Source organism: Cariama cristata, unplaced genomic scaffold (genome assembly GCF_000690535.1).
Source record: "Cariama cristata isolate BGI_N322 unplaced genomic scaffold, ASM69053v1 scaffold11722, whole genome shotgun sequence".
NCBI lineage: Eukaryota > Metazoa > Chordata > Aves > Cariamiformes > Cariamidae > Cariama > Cariama cristata.
The window spans coordinates 47,425-64,753 of record NW_009603306.1 but is presented as its reverse complement, the minus strand read 5'-3'; the positions used below and the strand labels follow the sequence as shown (position 1 = coordinate 64,753).

Genomic DNA, 17,329 nt, shown 5'->3' with positions numbered 1-17,329 from the left:
AAAAAATAAAAGGAAAAAAATGGGGAGAAAAGTAACTAATGATCTGAAATCTAAAATCATTACAGAGGAAGCTTGCAGATCACGAAGGCTGATGGAGGGGCAAATAAGACAGAGAATACCTCACCAACCAGAACACCACAGATTGCCTGTATACAAACAACCTCTGTTGCTACACCAACTTTGTAAATCCCACATATGGGAACAAACTTTCTTGGGAGACTACCCTGTGAAGACAGAATTAAGAAATTCTTGATGTCATGGTAGGCTTTCTGCTAACTGTGGACCTTCTCATGAAACTACAGTTGGGAAGATTAATGCAATCCTTGGATTTTTCAAAAAAGATCCTTAGGAAGACAACAACAGCTGCACTGCATCAGCCGCTTGTGAAAAACTACTCAAGTGTTATGTTCTGAGGTTTTCCAATGCAGAAGGATGTTGACAAAATAGAGAAAGATCACAGGATATTTGCAAAACCTGGCAGAGTGCTGGAAACCCACTTTGTAAGAAATATCATCAAGTCAAACCCAAGCTAACGGTGAAAGAAAAACACAAAAGAATCTCTTCGACGCAGACATGCAGAGACAAATGAGCTTGAGATGCAGTGACTGAAAAGTACACATAGATAAATTCAGAAAATCTGGTGCAGTTACTTTCTTAATGCTTTTACTGCCCGCTCCCTGTTCTGTCTAGTAACAGATAACATACAGATACTGATCAGTAATTTCTTTCGCACCTGACCTTCTCCAGAAGGCCAAGTTCAGCCACCTCCCAAACTTGTGCAGGGTTTAGAACACCAGATCCTAACATTTAGTCAGGTACCAGCCGATTTGCTTTTTTCTTCTTCTATTTGTTCTACTCATTCCTTCTACCTTAAGATGACCCAGAGGGGCTTCTGGACAGGGCAGATTTACAAACATTATTTTCTTCCTTCAGTGCACATTTGAAACAAAGTAATAATTGTAGCTCACACAGTAACGAGATTATTTAAGAGGGTAAAAATCTGTAGCCTCCCATTGGCATCAAAATGGACAATGATATAAAATTATAATGAATCACACCATGGCTTGGGAAGAGATACGATGGGCCAAATTCTTAAGCTGTTAGTTTATACATATATTGTTCTCAGGCAAGACACCCAGATTTGGCCCAATAATAGTATGAGCAGCTCAGTGGGACAGGCTAGCTTTTATTTAACTGCTTTGGAATTAACACCATCTTTTTCTTCAGTCTTTTAGGGAAAGCAACAGACACAAATAAATCTATTTTCTATGGTTTAATGTAGCTTTAAAAATAAAAAAGAAAAAATTTTCATTTATCTTGTCTTTTATTACAGTAGCAGGGAAAATTGCATAGTTTGAGACTCTTATTAAAATTACATTTGAAATGCTTAAGCATCGTCTTAGCAAACCACAATCAGAGAATTAATCAGTAAAAATAACATAAGGGAAAAAAAAATAAATCACGTTTTAAAAACAGCCAGGAGCTTTAGTTAAAGAAATAATGGTGAAAACAAATTCTATCAAAATCAATTTAAGCTATGCAAATCAAAACCGTGTGCTTTTATTAAATATTTACACCTCACTGCACAATTCAAGAGTTTCTTAAAAAACTTGAAACATCAAAGGAAGATGTTTCTGTGATTTGGGTGTTAATCTTCAGCCCTGGGAATAGAGGTTCATCTCCTGCATGTTATGCACACTTTTTTTTTAGGACATCAGACATTGCACTTCAAGTGGACACCTCAAAAGATGTCTGTTTGAGAGCAACGTAGTTGTCTAAGCTGAGACACAGCTTTATACCTGACTTTGAGAAGATGCTTTTCCTCTTTTTTCGTAACAACATTTGTTGTAAGGAAAGATTCCTAAAAACAAAAAAAGAAAGGGCTCTATTTCTTTCGCCGTAACTACGTATCATCTTTTAGGTCATATTATGGTCCAAACTCTCATGCATGTTTTATGTGGGTACAACGAAATTACGACCTCCGAAAAATAGCTGTCAAGAAGAGGAAAAAGATGAAAAGACCACAGATACGCAAACTTAAATCCCTCGATCATCAGCTGGGTAGGGAAAAAGCTGTCTCAGAAATCCATTTCTATGGAATATGTTGTATTTTATTTTCCAAAGACAGGCTGGACTAAAAGGAAGACATTGATCTATTAACCACAGTGTAGAAGACAACGCAGTACAGACTTTTTTCCATCTCTCACTCCCTGAAGGTTTTTGTTTGTTTGTTTGTTTTTTGGGTTTTCTTGGGGTTTTTTTGTTTTGTTTTTTTTTTTGGTTTTGTTTTTTTTTTTTTTTTGAGGTAGGGCGTTGGGTTTTTTTGGTTTTCTCAGTTGTTACTTTCTTCGGTGTTGTGGGCTTTTGAGGGTTTGTTGGTTTTTTTGGTTGGGTTTTTTGTGTTTGGTTTTATGGGTTTTTTTTGTTGTTTTTCTGGTTTTTTATTTGTTTGGTTGGTTTGGGTTTTTTTGAGAGAGAGGGTAGACAGGTATTCTGTTCTCTCTCTTCTTCAACTCTTCTCATTTGATCTGCTTTGGTCTTCAGGCTGTCCCTGGCTGGTCCAGAACCACACATCTTGGTTTCTCCAGTACTTCAAAGAGAAAAGTCATGGCTGTAAGGCTTGACTGGAAACTTCTTTATTCCAGTATTAAAAGATTTTCTGTACTCCGCCCTCCTCTGTCCTTTCAACAACAAATGAAACCCAGCTTTAACACAAAAGGGAGCTCAGAACAGTATCTACTGATGCTCCACTAAGGGCAGCGGCAGGACAGCATCGCAGCATGTGTGGAGGCGTGTGAAAGAGCACTTTTCGCTTACTGTATCCTTAAGGTCAAGGAGTTGATGAATATTTCAAGTGGCTTCAAAGTGATAAATTTTATTAACATTATCTCTGGTAATCTCCACTTACAGAAGAAAAGAGGAGGAGAAAAGGAGACTGAGTTGGAAGTTGGGTAGGAGAACAGCCTTAAGTTTGGTCCTCACAAAAACATCCCTTTGAAGACTGTAAAAGGAGCAGCCCAAAACTCAGGTGTTTACTTCTGGTTTCTCCCTAAGACCCCTCCACTCCTTTTTCTTACTAGTGCTCTGGTTATGCTGCCCTTTCCATCTGTTTTGCTGATCTTTCCACTCGTTCTCACCTCTGGTGACCTTCAAGCATTTTTTGAGAAGGACCAAGCTCATTCCTACTGTCTGACTTAGAAGTTATATCCTTCATTAATCAAGAAAAGTAACCATTTCACTTTATAAAATAAAGTGTGACTTGACAACGTTTACACATTTGAATAAAGTAGGCATGTTCTGACACAACACCTTGGTACCATTTTCTTTACTTTTTATTTCATTCTAGAAATTAGTTTGACTAGAAAACTGGAAAGAAAAAAAATGTCTGTATTAAATTATGAGAACAGTTCACCTGATCTTAGAAACAAAAACACACTTTAAAAACATTAGTGTCCAACTTTCTTCCTTTTCCTGCAGTACAGCTCCAAGACATTTGAAAACATGGGGGAAAATCCCAACTACACAAAACTACTGGACAGCCCTCTGGCAAAATTAAATATAGATGCTTGAAAAAACCTGTATATTCAAATTGCAACTGACCCAGCAAAATCATCAAGTGTTTAGAAAATGCAGTAGTAGTATTTGGGATAAAACAAGTACAATGAAGCATCAAGAAAAATTTCCTCCAAGTTACTGTATTTTACTGTAGGACATCAGCTCCACCTGCTGGTAACACTAAGTGCAGGGAAGGGTGTGCTACAGTTCTGCACAAACCGATGTTTGCATGGCAAACAAAGAGTCTTTGCGCTCTATGAGTTAAGAGTTTTTGATTTAAAGAAGCAAAGAGTTATATATCAAATGTCTACTCTGACACAGTTGGATGACATGATGGCTTAAGAAAAATACTTTACAGTGACAGTATTTCATGGTCTATGTATCACCGTAAGCACATGACTCCAACAGGTAATTAGTATGATGCATGTCAGTTGTAAAAATAGCTCCAAATATTAAGAGTCAGCTGTTTTTCTGCTAGCTATTAGTTTTCATTAAAAAGAAATTATGATTAACACCACTGTGATTAAAACCAAATCCATATAATAAAAAAATATAAACATAGCATCACAAGCTACACATCTTTAAAAACTCTACTAACTTGTAAAAGATACAATGTGTCTTTTCTTTCAACATAAGACATTAGTTTTCAAGTTGTTTTCACCGGTTTAAAATGTTTAATTAATATTTTCTAAGAACAAGCTAGAGATGTGTGGTTAATAATACAATCCAATACCTCTAGGCTTCACTTCAAAGAATTCAGATGCGCAACATAAGTCCATGTTGAGAAGAGTATTCAATTAATTGAGGATTGTTTCAAACATCAAACATAAAACTTCTCTATTGCTCTCTGAATTCTGTTCCAAGATTTTTCAAGTCTTTCCAAAAGTTGTCTTTAATTACTTTGTGAGTTTTCTAATAAACTTGTGATTATTTAAGATCCCATGTAATACGTGACATCGAAGCTCCAAACTTTCAAGCTTGAAGAAAACAGTATAATGATTCAGACACCTGTCTCCAAGGCGGTTTATTTAGGGAACACACATAAAAAAGTCAGAACAGATATCTACATACTCCAGTGTCATCACAAGTATATACAAAACATTTCTATTTTTAAATTTTAGTGCTAGGCTGACAAAAGTTTTTTTCCCAGCAAAAGAAAACAGTTCTGGCTCTTCCTACACTTCAGAGAACAGTTATTTGAAATCCTTTTTGGACCTCCTTTCAGAGTACACTATTTCAAGGTACCAAATTGTGCAATCCAACGCACCAAAAGCCTTCAGGGATCACTGAGAGCTCAGGTCAGCCTGGAGTTCCATCAATGAGACAGAGACACTTAGCAGCTGCTTTACGTTGGCGAAGTGTGATAAAACACCATTAAAATAGAATCAAAATTTCTCCATGGCAGGATATTATGTTGACAGATTTCTGCACAGAATCAACTTTGCTCAGGGCAACGGAATTTTACAAACACAAAACATTTAACACAGCAGCCTTCACTCCAGTATTAGCTGTAAACTGTACAAGGTGCACAAAAAAAACATACATTTTTTTCTTCCACTGATAGCACGCTGTAATGGTTAAAAAAGAGCCATACTTACATTAGCCTAAAACACTTGAAAACAACTAGGCAATAATGTCTCTGACAAACTGCAGCAGAGTAAATCTTTTTGGCATAAAGCATTCTAAAAATTGACTAAGCAGATCTTTAAAGGCAGCTGTACTATTCTGGTAGGGCGAAAATAATGGCAAAGAACTTCTGTTTCAATACCTGAACACAATTACTCATCAATCTTGTAAGGATGGCTTTTTCAAAGGAAACTTCAGTGTTAAAAGCTGAGCTACATGAATAGTGTTTCATGCCTTCTTTCTTCCTTTTTTATTACAGTAATAACACAGAATGAAATTTTTCAGTATTGATTCCCAAAATTTTCTGTCCATTTCTGAGGAACTTCTGTTTAAATGAATAATGAAAAACCTACAAAGAGTTTTGGAAAGTACAATAGTAGGCAGAACAATTTTTACATCTAAACAAACTAATGCTCCTACAGCTCTAAGCACCTAAGCATGAAACAGTGCAATTCCACAGCAATGTGAGTTAGGAGACAAATCAAATCACCACTCCTTACCACACTCGTAGCATTTGAAGAGCTTTAAGCATATCAGCTGTCACTCAAAACAGTCAAGTCAAAGCCCTGTTATCAGTTAGCAACCCTCAACAAGTCATTTCACTAGGATACTTTCTAATTGTCTACAGAGTCTCTCACAGCCCAAGGACATATAACCAAGAAGAAATTGTAAACGTCTGATTTTCTCAGCCACCTATGTGCACCAGCACATAGATGGTATTTGCACTCACAGACTTTTTCCAACCAAACACGAAGACCTGGAGGACAAGGCAGTAAGGCCTCTTGTCATAAATAGGCTTGGTTTGTCAACCCTATTCTCTCACTACAGCTCTATTTCCATATATATTGCCAATCATCCAGCTGGAGGGTGAACGACACTCCTGCCAGTGTCACAAAGCTTCGCCTCCAATCTAACAGTCAGTTTATGTGGATCTGACACTTTAACTTTAGATGAAGAGCAGTCAGGGATGGCCAGTAGCCACAGAGCTATCACAGCCTGCTTACAGCATGGTTTGACATTCTTACTCTGGTTCTCTGGCACCTTAAGTGGGTGGGTATTCTATCTTTTGCAACAAGGGGCAACTCACCTAACTGGGGCTCTTAAGAAGCAACGCACAGCTCAGAGAAGTGCAGGGTAAGCATTACTGAGGTCACTAGTTTTTTGGGCAATGAAGAGTTCATCTTCTTAAATTCTCTGGCAATGGGTCTGGAGTGCCATAATTAGAGGCATTCAACAGTCAAAGTGAGGATGGCAGCTAAAAAAAATTGTTGCTACCTAAGTTTGTATTAACGAAGCCCTAAAGTTTCTGACGAACAAGCATTACACATTAAGGGACATAAACTCTGTACTACAAATAATTGCATAATCTAGAAGACAACTAAATATTTGTACAGCAGAACATCTGATAATATGGACATAGTAGGGAAGGGTCTACACACCAGTGAAGAGGTTAGTAAAAGCAACTGCTTCTAGAACCAATGAATTTACCTATAAACACTTACAATGTATCTTATCTGTGAAAACAGGTTAAGAATAGATGCCATTTACATTTCATTTAAAATTCTTTCTTACCTTTAATTTTCTAACAGCATCTCTTACAACTTCTGTGCCTTTGGGCTGCTCCACTTCTGTACTGCCAAGAAACTGGAAAGATTGCAATTTGTGAGAAATAAGTTACAGAATTATAGAATCATTATGGTTGGAAGAGACCTCAAAGTTCATGAAGTCCAACCGTATACCAAATGCCATCATGCCCGCTAAACCCACTAACCCATGTCTTGAAGTGCCACATCTAAATGTTTTTTGAACACCTCCAGGGATGGTGACTCCACCACCTCCCTGGGGAGCCTGTTTCAATGCTTAACGATTCTTACAGTGAAGAAATTCTTCCTAATATCCAACCTGAACCTCCCCTGGCGCAACTTGAGACCATTTCCTCTTGTCCTATCGCTAGTTACTGGGGAGAAGAGACCAACCCTCACCTCACTACAACCTCCTTTCAGGTAGTTGTAGAGGGCAATAAGGTCTCCCCTCAGCCTCCTCTTCTCCAGAGTAAACAATCCCAGCTCCCTCAGCTGCTCTTTATAAGACTTTATGCATTGAAAGGCCTAATTAAATCATCTGATCTTATTTTCCCATTATTTCCAAATAACATTTTGGAAAGACAGTAGTTTCAATAGTTGATAAATAACAAATCTTCATACAGCTATTTGTAATCAAGAGAATAACAAGAACTAAATTCTAATTAGACAAATATAAGAGTTATCAAAAGCGGCTTTTAAAAAACCACTTTATTTCTCTCGATCCTATACAAGTCCATAAATTAGAAGTTAAATACCTTTTTCTACTGGGAAATTGTCATTTTCGTAATATATCTTTCAGAAAATAATGAAAAAATGCAAAAAAGCAGCTCTGAGAGCAAGATCAGGACTATTTAACTGCTTGTACAGTAATTTCACAGATTTAAAGGAACTAGGCTCCAACTTACATAAAAACAAGGCTCATATTCAAAGAACTTCTACTACAGATCATATTTTTACCAAGTATGGTTTTAATGAAACCAAACATACAACTGTTAATATATACAGCATGATACTTCAAGGGGACCTTACCATTTCTTTATTTGTACACAGAAACGCCTTTACGTTCTTCTGTACAGTTTTGCTTGCCTTCTACTATACTATTTTAAAAGGTACGATAATCCTGCCCAAACTGCGTCTGTGTAATAATTTAATTAATTTTGAACTGCTTGATTTTCACTTTGAGGTACAGTTGATTTAAATCACACCATGTACCTGTATATGCCAAAATAATGCCAGAAAGAAAAAACAACCCCCCTTTTTTCTCTAAAGTCCACCATTTTCTGTGTAACATAACACACAGAGGCATGTATAATTTTTAAATCTTAGCAGTTTCAAAAGGAACTTAAATTTGCCAAGCTGCAGATGCTTTCAACATAGTAACTCTGAAGTTTTAAATTTTATTAAAACTTCAAAACATGTTTACTGCAGTCAATGTGCTGAAGCTGTACTACTGATAAGAAACTTTGCAGGTCTACCAATAATGAAGTCTCATTAGAGATTTGCCACTGACTCTGAAATATGATGTGCCATCTTGAATACAACAGTGTGTAAATCAAAACACCACACACATCTCCTGTCAATATTCTCTACTATTACAATCCTCCAGCAAGGAGACCAAGGTTTTGTAATAACAAAGCAGAAACCTCTATTATTGATTTGGTGTCTTTCATGCAACACTTCCAACGACTTTAAATAGAGAGTCTGTTCTTCCCTGGAAAAGTGACAGTTGCAGAAAACGCATAAAGAGGAGGAAGAATGATTCTTGGACATTATGGATACTACATGTGACAGAAAGGGAAAGATGAGTGAATATATGTGAGCAAATGTATGTGAGTAAAATAAAAAAAGCTAACCACAAGCTTAAATGGAGAAGAAAGCACGCACATAAGGTCAGAAGAGAATCTAAGAGGAATGCTGACAACACTAGGTACCCGTACACAAGCATACTTATACACACACACTTGGCACAAAACAAGAGGTGGAAGTATAATTGCTGTAAAGTTTGTGAGCAGGCCAAGGTACATTATATACAGGAATCCTGCATAAACACAGGAAGTAACAGCTGCAAGTGTGGACAAGGCCCAACCAACAGAGAACACAGGTTACTGCTGCCCACAGCGAGGTGGAAGACGGCTGAGCGTACTTCATCCACACGTGCTTCCTCATGTTTGTGTAGTTTTGAAACTGGCAGCTCCAGAGGCGATATCCATGCAAGCAGCCTGGTACTTCTTGATAGAGACTTAGGGCCAGGCCTTGGGTGGCATTGTACCGAGTATGCTTCCAGGTGCCCTGAGGTTCACTGCCTTCCCCGCAGCCACTTCTCCAGAAGGGCATAGGGCTGCCCTACATTTCCTATTTGCTTACTTCGATCCAGATGACTGAGATCTGAGATAGCAAAAGACATCTCAAAAGCAACACAGTCATTTCCCCTCCCCTTCCCTCTCAGCTATCTCGCTCTGATTGAAAATCCAAGAAAGATGAACCTATTTTCACTGTATTCAATAAATCCCAGCAGCAGACCAATCTTTCCATGAACAATAACTTCCATAAATACTGTTTCCCCAGGGGCTTGTACTTCATGCTAATTCACATTACTGTCTTAGAAAGTGTAAGCACCAAATTAAGCTTCTGCCACAGTTGGGGAATCTGTTAAATGTCACTGAATTTTTAAGGTCATAGTAACGTTCCCAAAATCAGAAATTACCATTTCTGATCATGGAGGGGAGGGAGAAGTAGACATCCAAACAGAAAGATAACATGCTGAAAGCACAGGTTTAAACAACGGACAAAACCTGAAGAAACACATACTAATTGGGTTTGCTCAACAAGTTACAAAAGAAATAAACAAGACCCAACGTATATGGAAACATCATGGGCATTATATCAATATTTACATAACGTAACTTTACCAACCAGAATTCCACCAGCCATTTACAATGTGCAGTCTTCCAGATGAGTATCGGTTTTGACATTATGCATCACTACTGAAATTTTTATTGCCCTCAGCAGTTTGGAACTGGATGTGGAATTAGAGCTTATGCTTAAGAAACTACTCAGCATCGGAAAATATAGTAAGATGCATTTAATCCAGATTTGTAGCTTAAGTGTTAATATCAATCAGAGATGAGAAGATCATGTCACGGGTTGCATTGTTTGTATCTGGTACACATTTGTATCTGTTAACTGCAGGTTTTTGGTGTTTTTTTTTTTTTTTAAATTCATGTAAGCTCAAATTTTAGCTGTAATTACTTACACATTTCTTGCCTGACCTTCATAAGCTTTCTCATTTTATTTATTTATTTATTTGTGGTAAGAGTGTAATAAAGAGAAAAACAGAAATTATGAGCAAATATTCAGAATATTTCTATTAATTAGACTGACCTATTTTGGGGCAAAATATTAACAGAATTTCAAATCAAGACAAATTATTTTCTAACTATAACAAAAGAATCACTGTGCAATATAGGTTTAACATATAGCTAATGTATTAACTGGAGGCTTTTTATCGCTTGCTTTTTCATCTATTCTGTACCTTTTCTGTGTGATCTGTCCTATCATCATATTTTGTTTAGTATTAGGCACCAATTACTACGGCATTACTCGTAATAGTTAAGCTAAGCAAACACATATATATTTGCAAAGCTGAAGCTTTAGATGACAAGCTCAATGTGACAAAGGCCTCTGTGTTTGTATAATCCCTAACACAGTGGATGCGCTGCCACCTCTGGGATTTCTAAAGTAAATAACTAACAACTAATTCACCACCCTCATGAAATGGGGAGATGGCCATTTCATTATGGTCTTTTCTGCAGATTTTTCTGCAGAATTCACACAAACACAGAGAACAAATATTTGTTATATCAGGAATTTGGTACAGCCATGGTATGAATAGTATAAATATTCTTTGTGGAAGACTTTCTGCAACAAAAAGTTCAAAGCAAAACTGGTAAATATGAAACTTCCCCTTTCAAGATCAGGCTCCTTTAGAAAGCAATACTGATGCAGAATTCTAGATGGGAACTTTAAAAGTCAGCGATTGCTTTGATCACTGCAGGTGCCCTTCTGCAGCTATAGCCCTCTGGCAGACCTGGCTGATGAGGAACGACAACGTGAAATGTAACTGTAAAATGAGAGTCAAGCTAATGCAGCTCCTACACTTAATTACACAAGAGAGAAACAGAAAATAACATAGCAGTTCCCCTTCAGATCATTCGGTATTAATCCTATATGCAAATTAATAAATTAAATTCTTAAGTGTTCATTAACATCAAATACATCACACTGATGAAAAATGTTTACACGATTGTTACGTGTATTTACTGTTTGCAACTAGTAAAAGTGTTATTCTTGAAGTTGGTGTACTTCATGCATAATAAACCATTCAAACAAAACTGATCAGCAAGTTAGGTATGCCACTAGACTCATCTTTTTAAATATTTATGTATTGTTAAGTTTTGTGCTAATGAGAAGTTCACCATAATCATACCAAGTTTCAGTTGGATACTTTAAGAAGTTCAAAGATGATGACATTTCATATTTTGTATAACATAAAAAGCAAGCTAAGGCAATGTTTTTCGCATATAAATTACTACACATTTTTCATTGCAGTTTGCCATTCTCCTGAACACATTCCCTAGAAAACCAATGAAAAGTTACTTTTCTAATATATTACTTATTCTGATCCCACTTGCAGCCGTCCATAATCAGAAATAACTTTTATGAGGTGAACAGATCTTACTAGTCAAAACAGTTTAACTGTTTCTTTAAAGTACGTTAAGGCTTGTTCTTCCCTCATTGATGCTTGCCATTAAGAAAGTGAGCTGTTGGCAAGCCATATGCAAGACAAACACCTCAGATCAAACTGCTTACAATCTAATATTAGCAGACAACCAGATGTGCTCGGTCAACATGTAAAGATTTGCAAGATAGTGCAGCTGTGGAGAATTAACAGACACTATTTCATCACATTAGAATCAACAGAAGTTTTATCATTGACTGCAACGGGGAGAGTAATTCAGCCTTGTAACGGCCAGGATGTCTCACACAACAAAGTAGTACACAGACCCTTTGCAGGGAATATCTCGTCCTTCAGAATGTAGCTGAAATGCTAATTCTCCTACGCATTTAACTTGAGCAAGACATATTTTGGTCCAATTTCATAGCGAAAGTATTAAAAATGCTTTTATAGTTGTACTTTGGCTGGGGAAACTATTAAAATAAAAGAAAAAGTAAATCTTTTTTACTTTTATCTTGCTGGTTCAATTAAAAGTCAATTCAAACATAGGGCAGTTTCAGGCATTCAGAATTCTTTACAGTTCTGGCAAGTCTACTGCTGTTATCACATGCCCAATACCTATTAGTAAGGTCAGGTGAATTGTTAAGGTTAACACTTCACCTTTTTTCCTCACCATTACAAGACACTCTCCAGTAATTCTTCCACCTGTCAGCTTACATTTTGACCCTCAACTTTCTGCTTTTTTTACATGCAAAGCACATCCAGGTGCTTTTCTTCAAAACTTAAGGGGAATACAAAAAACCCTATCCATCCTTCAGGAAAAGTTTATCAGGGTCAAAAAAATCATTAAACCTCAAACTTGACTAAGAAATAGTTTTAGGTGTGCTTTTGAATATTTCATGTAGACTTTGACTCTCCCAGTAGAGAGCAGTGTAGGACACTTCAATAATAAAACAACATCTGTTTTCTTTTGTCATCACATTTCAATCTTTAAAAAACTCCAGTCTTTCACAGTGCCAAATTTCTTTATTACTCTGAAATCCTGGAACATTAAAAGTTCTCTTTTATGCAGATTTAAATGCGATTATATGAAAAAAGTACTTAGCAAACTCATACAATAAAGGAAGGAAAAAAGCAATGCAAAATGACTAGATACCTGCTGCCAAAATTTGACAAATTAGCCCCTTCTACAGTAGAAGTTGAAGGGATGTTGATTTACTGATGAAAGGAAGACAAATGTATCCACATTCTGATAACATCAGAATGACAGTATATAATACAAAATGAGAATGAAGGAGAAGTGGGACCAGTTTTGAAGCTATGCAGAAAACAGAAGAACAAATGTCCAAGCTGTTAATCACTTCCTGAGACGTGAACAGCTTTTGCTCAGCCTTGCATACCTCAGTCTTCTCCGTCAATTAAACAGCAGATGTACAACATGAACTACAAAAATACACACCTCTCTCTATTTTGGGCTCCTTCTCTTTCCCCACCCTACAGTCCAGTTGCCCACCTGTGACAACTTCCTCGGTTCTCCACCAAAACATGTTTTTGCCAGAGAACATACATGTGTGGATTTTTCCCTTTTGGGGAGTACTTCTCTAGCAACACCTTAAAAACAACTGCCTCTCCCAGGCATGATTGCTGCTCAAATGAGAGTAGCAATCAAACTCACTACGTGAAAGTATGAGAGAGAAAAGTGACACAGACATCAGCACATTCCCTGAGTATCCCCTGCTTGTCTGACATATAATGTTCCACACAAATGGTGACTCTGACGCAGGAAAAAAATTCTATGCATTTTTCTGAGGCAGTGTCTGAGTACTATTTGCAAAAACAAAGGAAAGCATGATTAAAAATATATATATAAAAATATATATATAAAGGTCTTCTAATGAAAATAAAATATTACCAGGTATTTCATCCATTAGAAGAATTAAACCAAACACACATGAGAAAACACAGAGGTGAAAATATTTACAGTAATTAAGACACAAAGAAAGAAAAATCTATTTGATAAGCTATTGAGATGTTGGAGGGAAAAAAGAGCATAAAATAATTAGGTAATGGTTAACAAAAGAATCTTCCAGATTTAGTGTTGTAAAAAACCTATTGTGCTTAATTTTAAGCAATCTCTCAACAAGCCACACTGGTTTAATTTGTACTTTCTGCTGTTCTCTAGAAGTGCAGTAACTAAGAACTCCTCACTATCAAGTGTGTAAGCAATCATCTGTGTCTTTAAATTTGGTGCTATGACTAAAGAACATAATTTGATAACTAAAGCTTAACATGTCTTTGAAAAGTTGATGGACACGGACAATACGGACATTTCCTTGGAGCAGCACACCTCACCAGGCTCTGGATGTGATTCGTGCCAGGAACCCGAATGTCTGGAAGCAGGAATATCTAGAAATATTCTAGTAAAGGTGCCTGAGAAACTGAGGACATATGGCAGTCCTAATCCTGCCTACACCTGTCTTCTAACCCATGTTTAGATTTGACGAGGAGAGAAATTACATAGGTGCTCACTGGGAAGAAACCTGAAGCGTGGTCCAAGTAAGCTGAATCTAGCTTGGTGTAATTTTAAAGGTAAAAGAATGAGAATCGTTACACCAGGACATATTCTTCCTCAAGTCCCACTGCATTTTACTCCACAGCCAGATGGGAAAAACTAAAGGGCACAGAAAGATGAAAATACAATAGAACTATATATTTATATTAACATAACCAGTTTGTTTGTAAGCAGAACTTCAGGAGAATTTAGGACACGCTTCATAAATGATCAAAACTTAGACCTTCTCCAGAGAGATCAATCAGTGTGGTCATATGCTAAGGGGGCCATCAACAAGGATATATTTAAAACCAAATCAGATTGCAACACAGCTATCAAAGCTGTTCTCTGCATGAAAGTGTCTAATCCTGAAGGTAAAATAAATGTTATGAAACACAGCTAGTACCTCCAGAAGGAAGATAAGAGCAGGCTGGAATAAAGACAGAAAGCAGAAAAGGTAAAAAGCTTACCTTGTCAAGACTGTCACTACAGCAAAGTATCAGTTGTACAAGAAAAAACATTCAGTATTTCTTCAGTCCATCAATCTACACAGCACTTCAGAAGCACATCTCAAACTGTATCATGCCCTGAGGAGCTGTCAGGCTGAATCTGAAGATTATAATGGAGCTGGGGTGGTGGTGGTGGGGGGGCTGTACACTGGTCTCCCATTGCATACACCATTATCAGCCACCTCACAGCTACCCAGATTTTAGCCACAGGCTGCGAATAAACACAGTTCATGCAGACTGACTTCCACCTCAAACAACCGGATGAGGAAAGAGTCGTTCTTTGGCTCTGCTTTGCAGACCTGTTAGCTGGAGCTAACGGTTCACGGCCGGTCTAAATGAGCTCTACATTCCCACCCAGTAGAGGCATGGAGGCAGCAGCAGGAGGGTAACAGGAATATCCCTTAGGGATACTCCAACTTGGATAAAAACACCAGCAAGCTCAAGTAATTTTTAGAATATTCTTTAAAAACTTTTCATCTATGGAAAAGGGCTTAAAAAGGAAGACTAACAGTGCACAAATGACAGCAATGCTGCTAATAGTAGTATATCATACTGAGGGCCTGTTTTTCTTTTAAGCCCAGGTGCACTTCCCATAGCTCATAAAGAAACAAAAAAATCAGAGATAATATTTGGCATGAAAGAAACAAGGGCAGAGGAAGATGGTAGCGAGAGCAAATTTATCACTGAAGAAAAATCATTTCTTCTCTTACATTCCCTGGCTGTGATTGGGACATACGTCTTCTTTTGACAGCATGCTTTCTTCACATGTGCTACAATGTTCCTCAGCCTTCACATGCAAGAATCCTGTCCTCAAAGATTAGATAAAATGAAGAAGTAAATTAAAGAACAACATGCTTCCAAACTTTATTCTCTGGGTTTCAATGTGGACATACTCAGTGTTTCCAGCTTTGGCTTTTACACATAGGAACAGATTTTTTTATGTTTGTTTTTTTTTTTTTTATTTGGCAGAAGCATCTGTCAGCTCCTTTTACTGCAACAGGAGATGTCTGTGGGTAATCCAAAGGCACCATCTTCGAGTTATTATAGCTCCTTTGCTTCAATACAGACACTATTAACATTTAACACAGAGATTCATCTAACATCAAACAACAGCATCAAACTACTATCGTCTATTTCTCCACTGCTATTCATCAACTCTGCAGAGCTTCCTGCAGTGTATCATTGTTACCATGCCTGGAAGTTTTAGGATAACTTAAAAGAGATAACTCTTCACATAAGCATACTGTTGACTAATATGATCTAGCTTGACCATATTTATGGTCTGAGTTGCTTCTGACTTGCCTAGAAAATGACCGAGCCATCCAACCACAGATGCTAAATAATATCCTTGTCATTCCTGCAATCGCCTGTCATTACTCACACATTAGTTTAGATTTTCTTTAGTCTCTGACCTCCAAGAACTGAGAACCGGCAACTCTAATTTCACTGCTGAATCTTAAAATATAGTACCTCTTTATTTCCCTCTGAGTTATCATTTTTGAACCAACATTCAGTGAAGGTGATCACTTAAATAGATTGTACTTTTGGTAATGCAGGTGAACATGGAAGGGTACCTGTACATTCACAAGAACCATTCTGTATGCAGACAGGGAAAACAAAATTCATTATCAAACTTGGCACTTCCTTTAGAAAGGTGTATTCCAAACACGAAGTCCCTCTGATCCTCACTGTCTGAAGACATATCATACTGCTTGAATGCCTCAATTCAGAAACTTTGTATTCCTGAGTGGATTATTCCCAGTAAAAAATATTTACTTTACCTTAACGGAAGAGAGCCCTCCTAAAAATAATTCATAATCACTATTTTAAACATCAGATTTTCAGCTTTAGAAGTGCATAATAACAGAGTGGACAGACTTTTCAGCTTTACAAGTCCATAATTAGACAGTAGACTTAGTTCTGCACCACAGGAATTGGATTCAGCTCAAGCATCATTTCTTTATGGGAATAGTAAAGTCAGACTACGCCCGCAAAATTTATTGAAATACCATTTTTCACCAAGTCCTAGATATTTTCAAATATCTTAATGTAAAAAAGTTGACATCTTGGTTGCATTTTTTTTTTCATAAACCAGATGCCAATAGGATGATTTAATTTATATTAACCGTAAGACACAACTTCAACAACTCCTATATTCCACTCAAATGTACTGAAGCAGTACAAACTTCTTTTGCAAAGGTGTCAAATGTACTGATAGAAACTTCAGAACACACAGACCACCTTTGTTTTAATTCCCACTTAATGTTCGCAGATGCCAGCTAGCAACACTGGCAAGTCTAGAGGGAACTTCACTGCACTGCAATGTGGAAAAATCTTTTCATTGTTACTACTTGTATAAACCCACTAGTCTACCCAAATTGAGGTTACAGTTCATTTTCTTTAGCACTCCCTTAAAGCTAAAGGACAGACACCCCCCGCCCCCCCCCCAAAAAAAAAAAAAAAAAAAAAAAAAAATCCCCCAACCAGTACAGTGCTGCAATGAAAGGAACAGCAAGATCAAGATCAAGTGCTGGTATTCTCACAACAACTTTCTTAAGAGTTACCATTATAACACCCCGCTTAAGACATGCAAAACTGTTGTCCTAGTTTTTGGCTCTGTTTTGCCCCGCTGTATCAACCCACCGGTTTTACTAATGTACTGTTCCTATAACTGTAGCATATACTGGTCTGCTCTGTATTGGCATTCCGAAGGCTATCTAACTTTTTTCACAAAATATAGCAAGTTAAAGCTTGAACTCAGTGTTCTCTG

The 17,329-nt window shown here is 37.2% G+C and overlaps 1 protein-coding gene across 2 annotated transcripts in view; it reads right to left on the bottom strand.

Annotated features, from left to right (window-relative positions):
- GULP1 (GULP, engulfment adaptor PTB domain containing 1) overlaps nucleotides 1–17,329 on the bottom strand; it is a 69,450-nt gene that overhangs the window by 36,952 nt on the left and 15,169 nt on the right. For both annotated transcript variants that reach the window (XM_009695130.1, XM_009695131.1), the window contains exon 2: nucleotides 6,754–6,825. In XM_009695130.1, coding sequence (XP_009693432.1) covers nucleotides 6,754–6,825 — 72 coding nt within the window. The remainder of the gene's footprint in view (nucleotides 1–6,753; nucleotides 6,826–17,329) is intronic.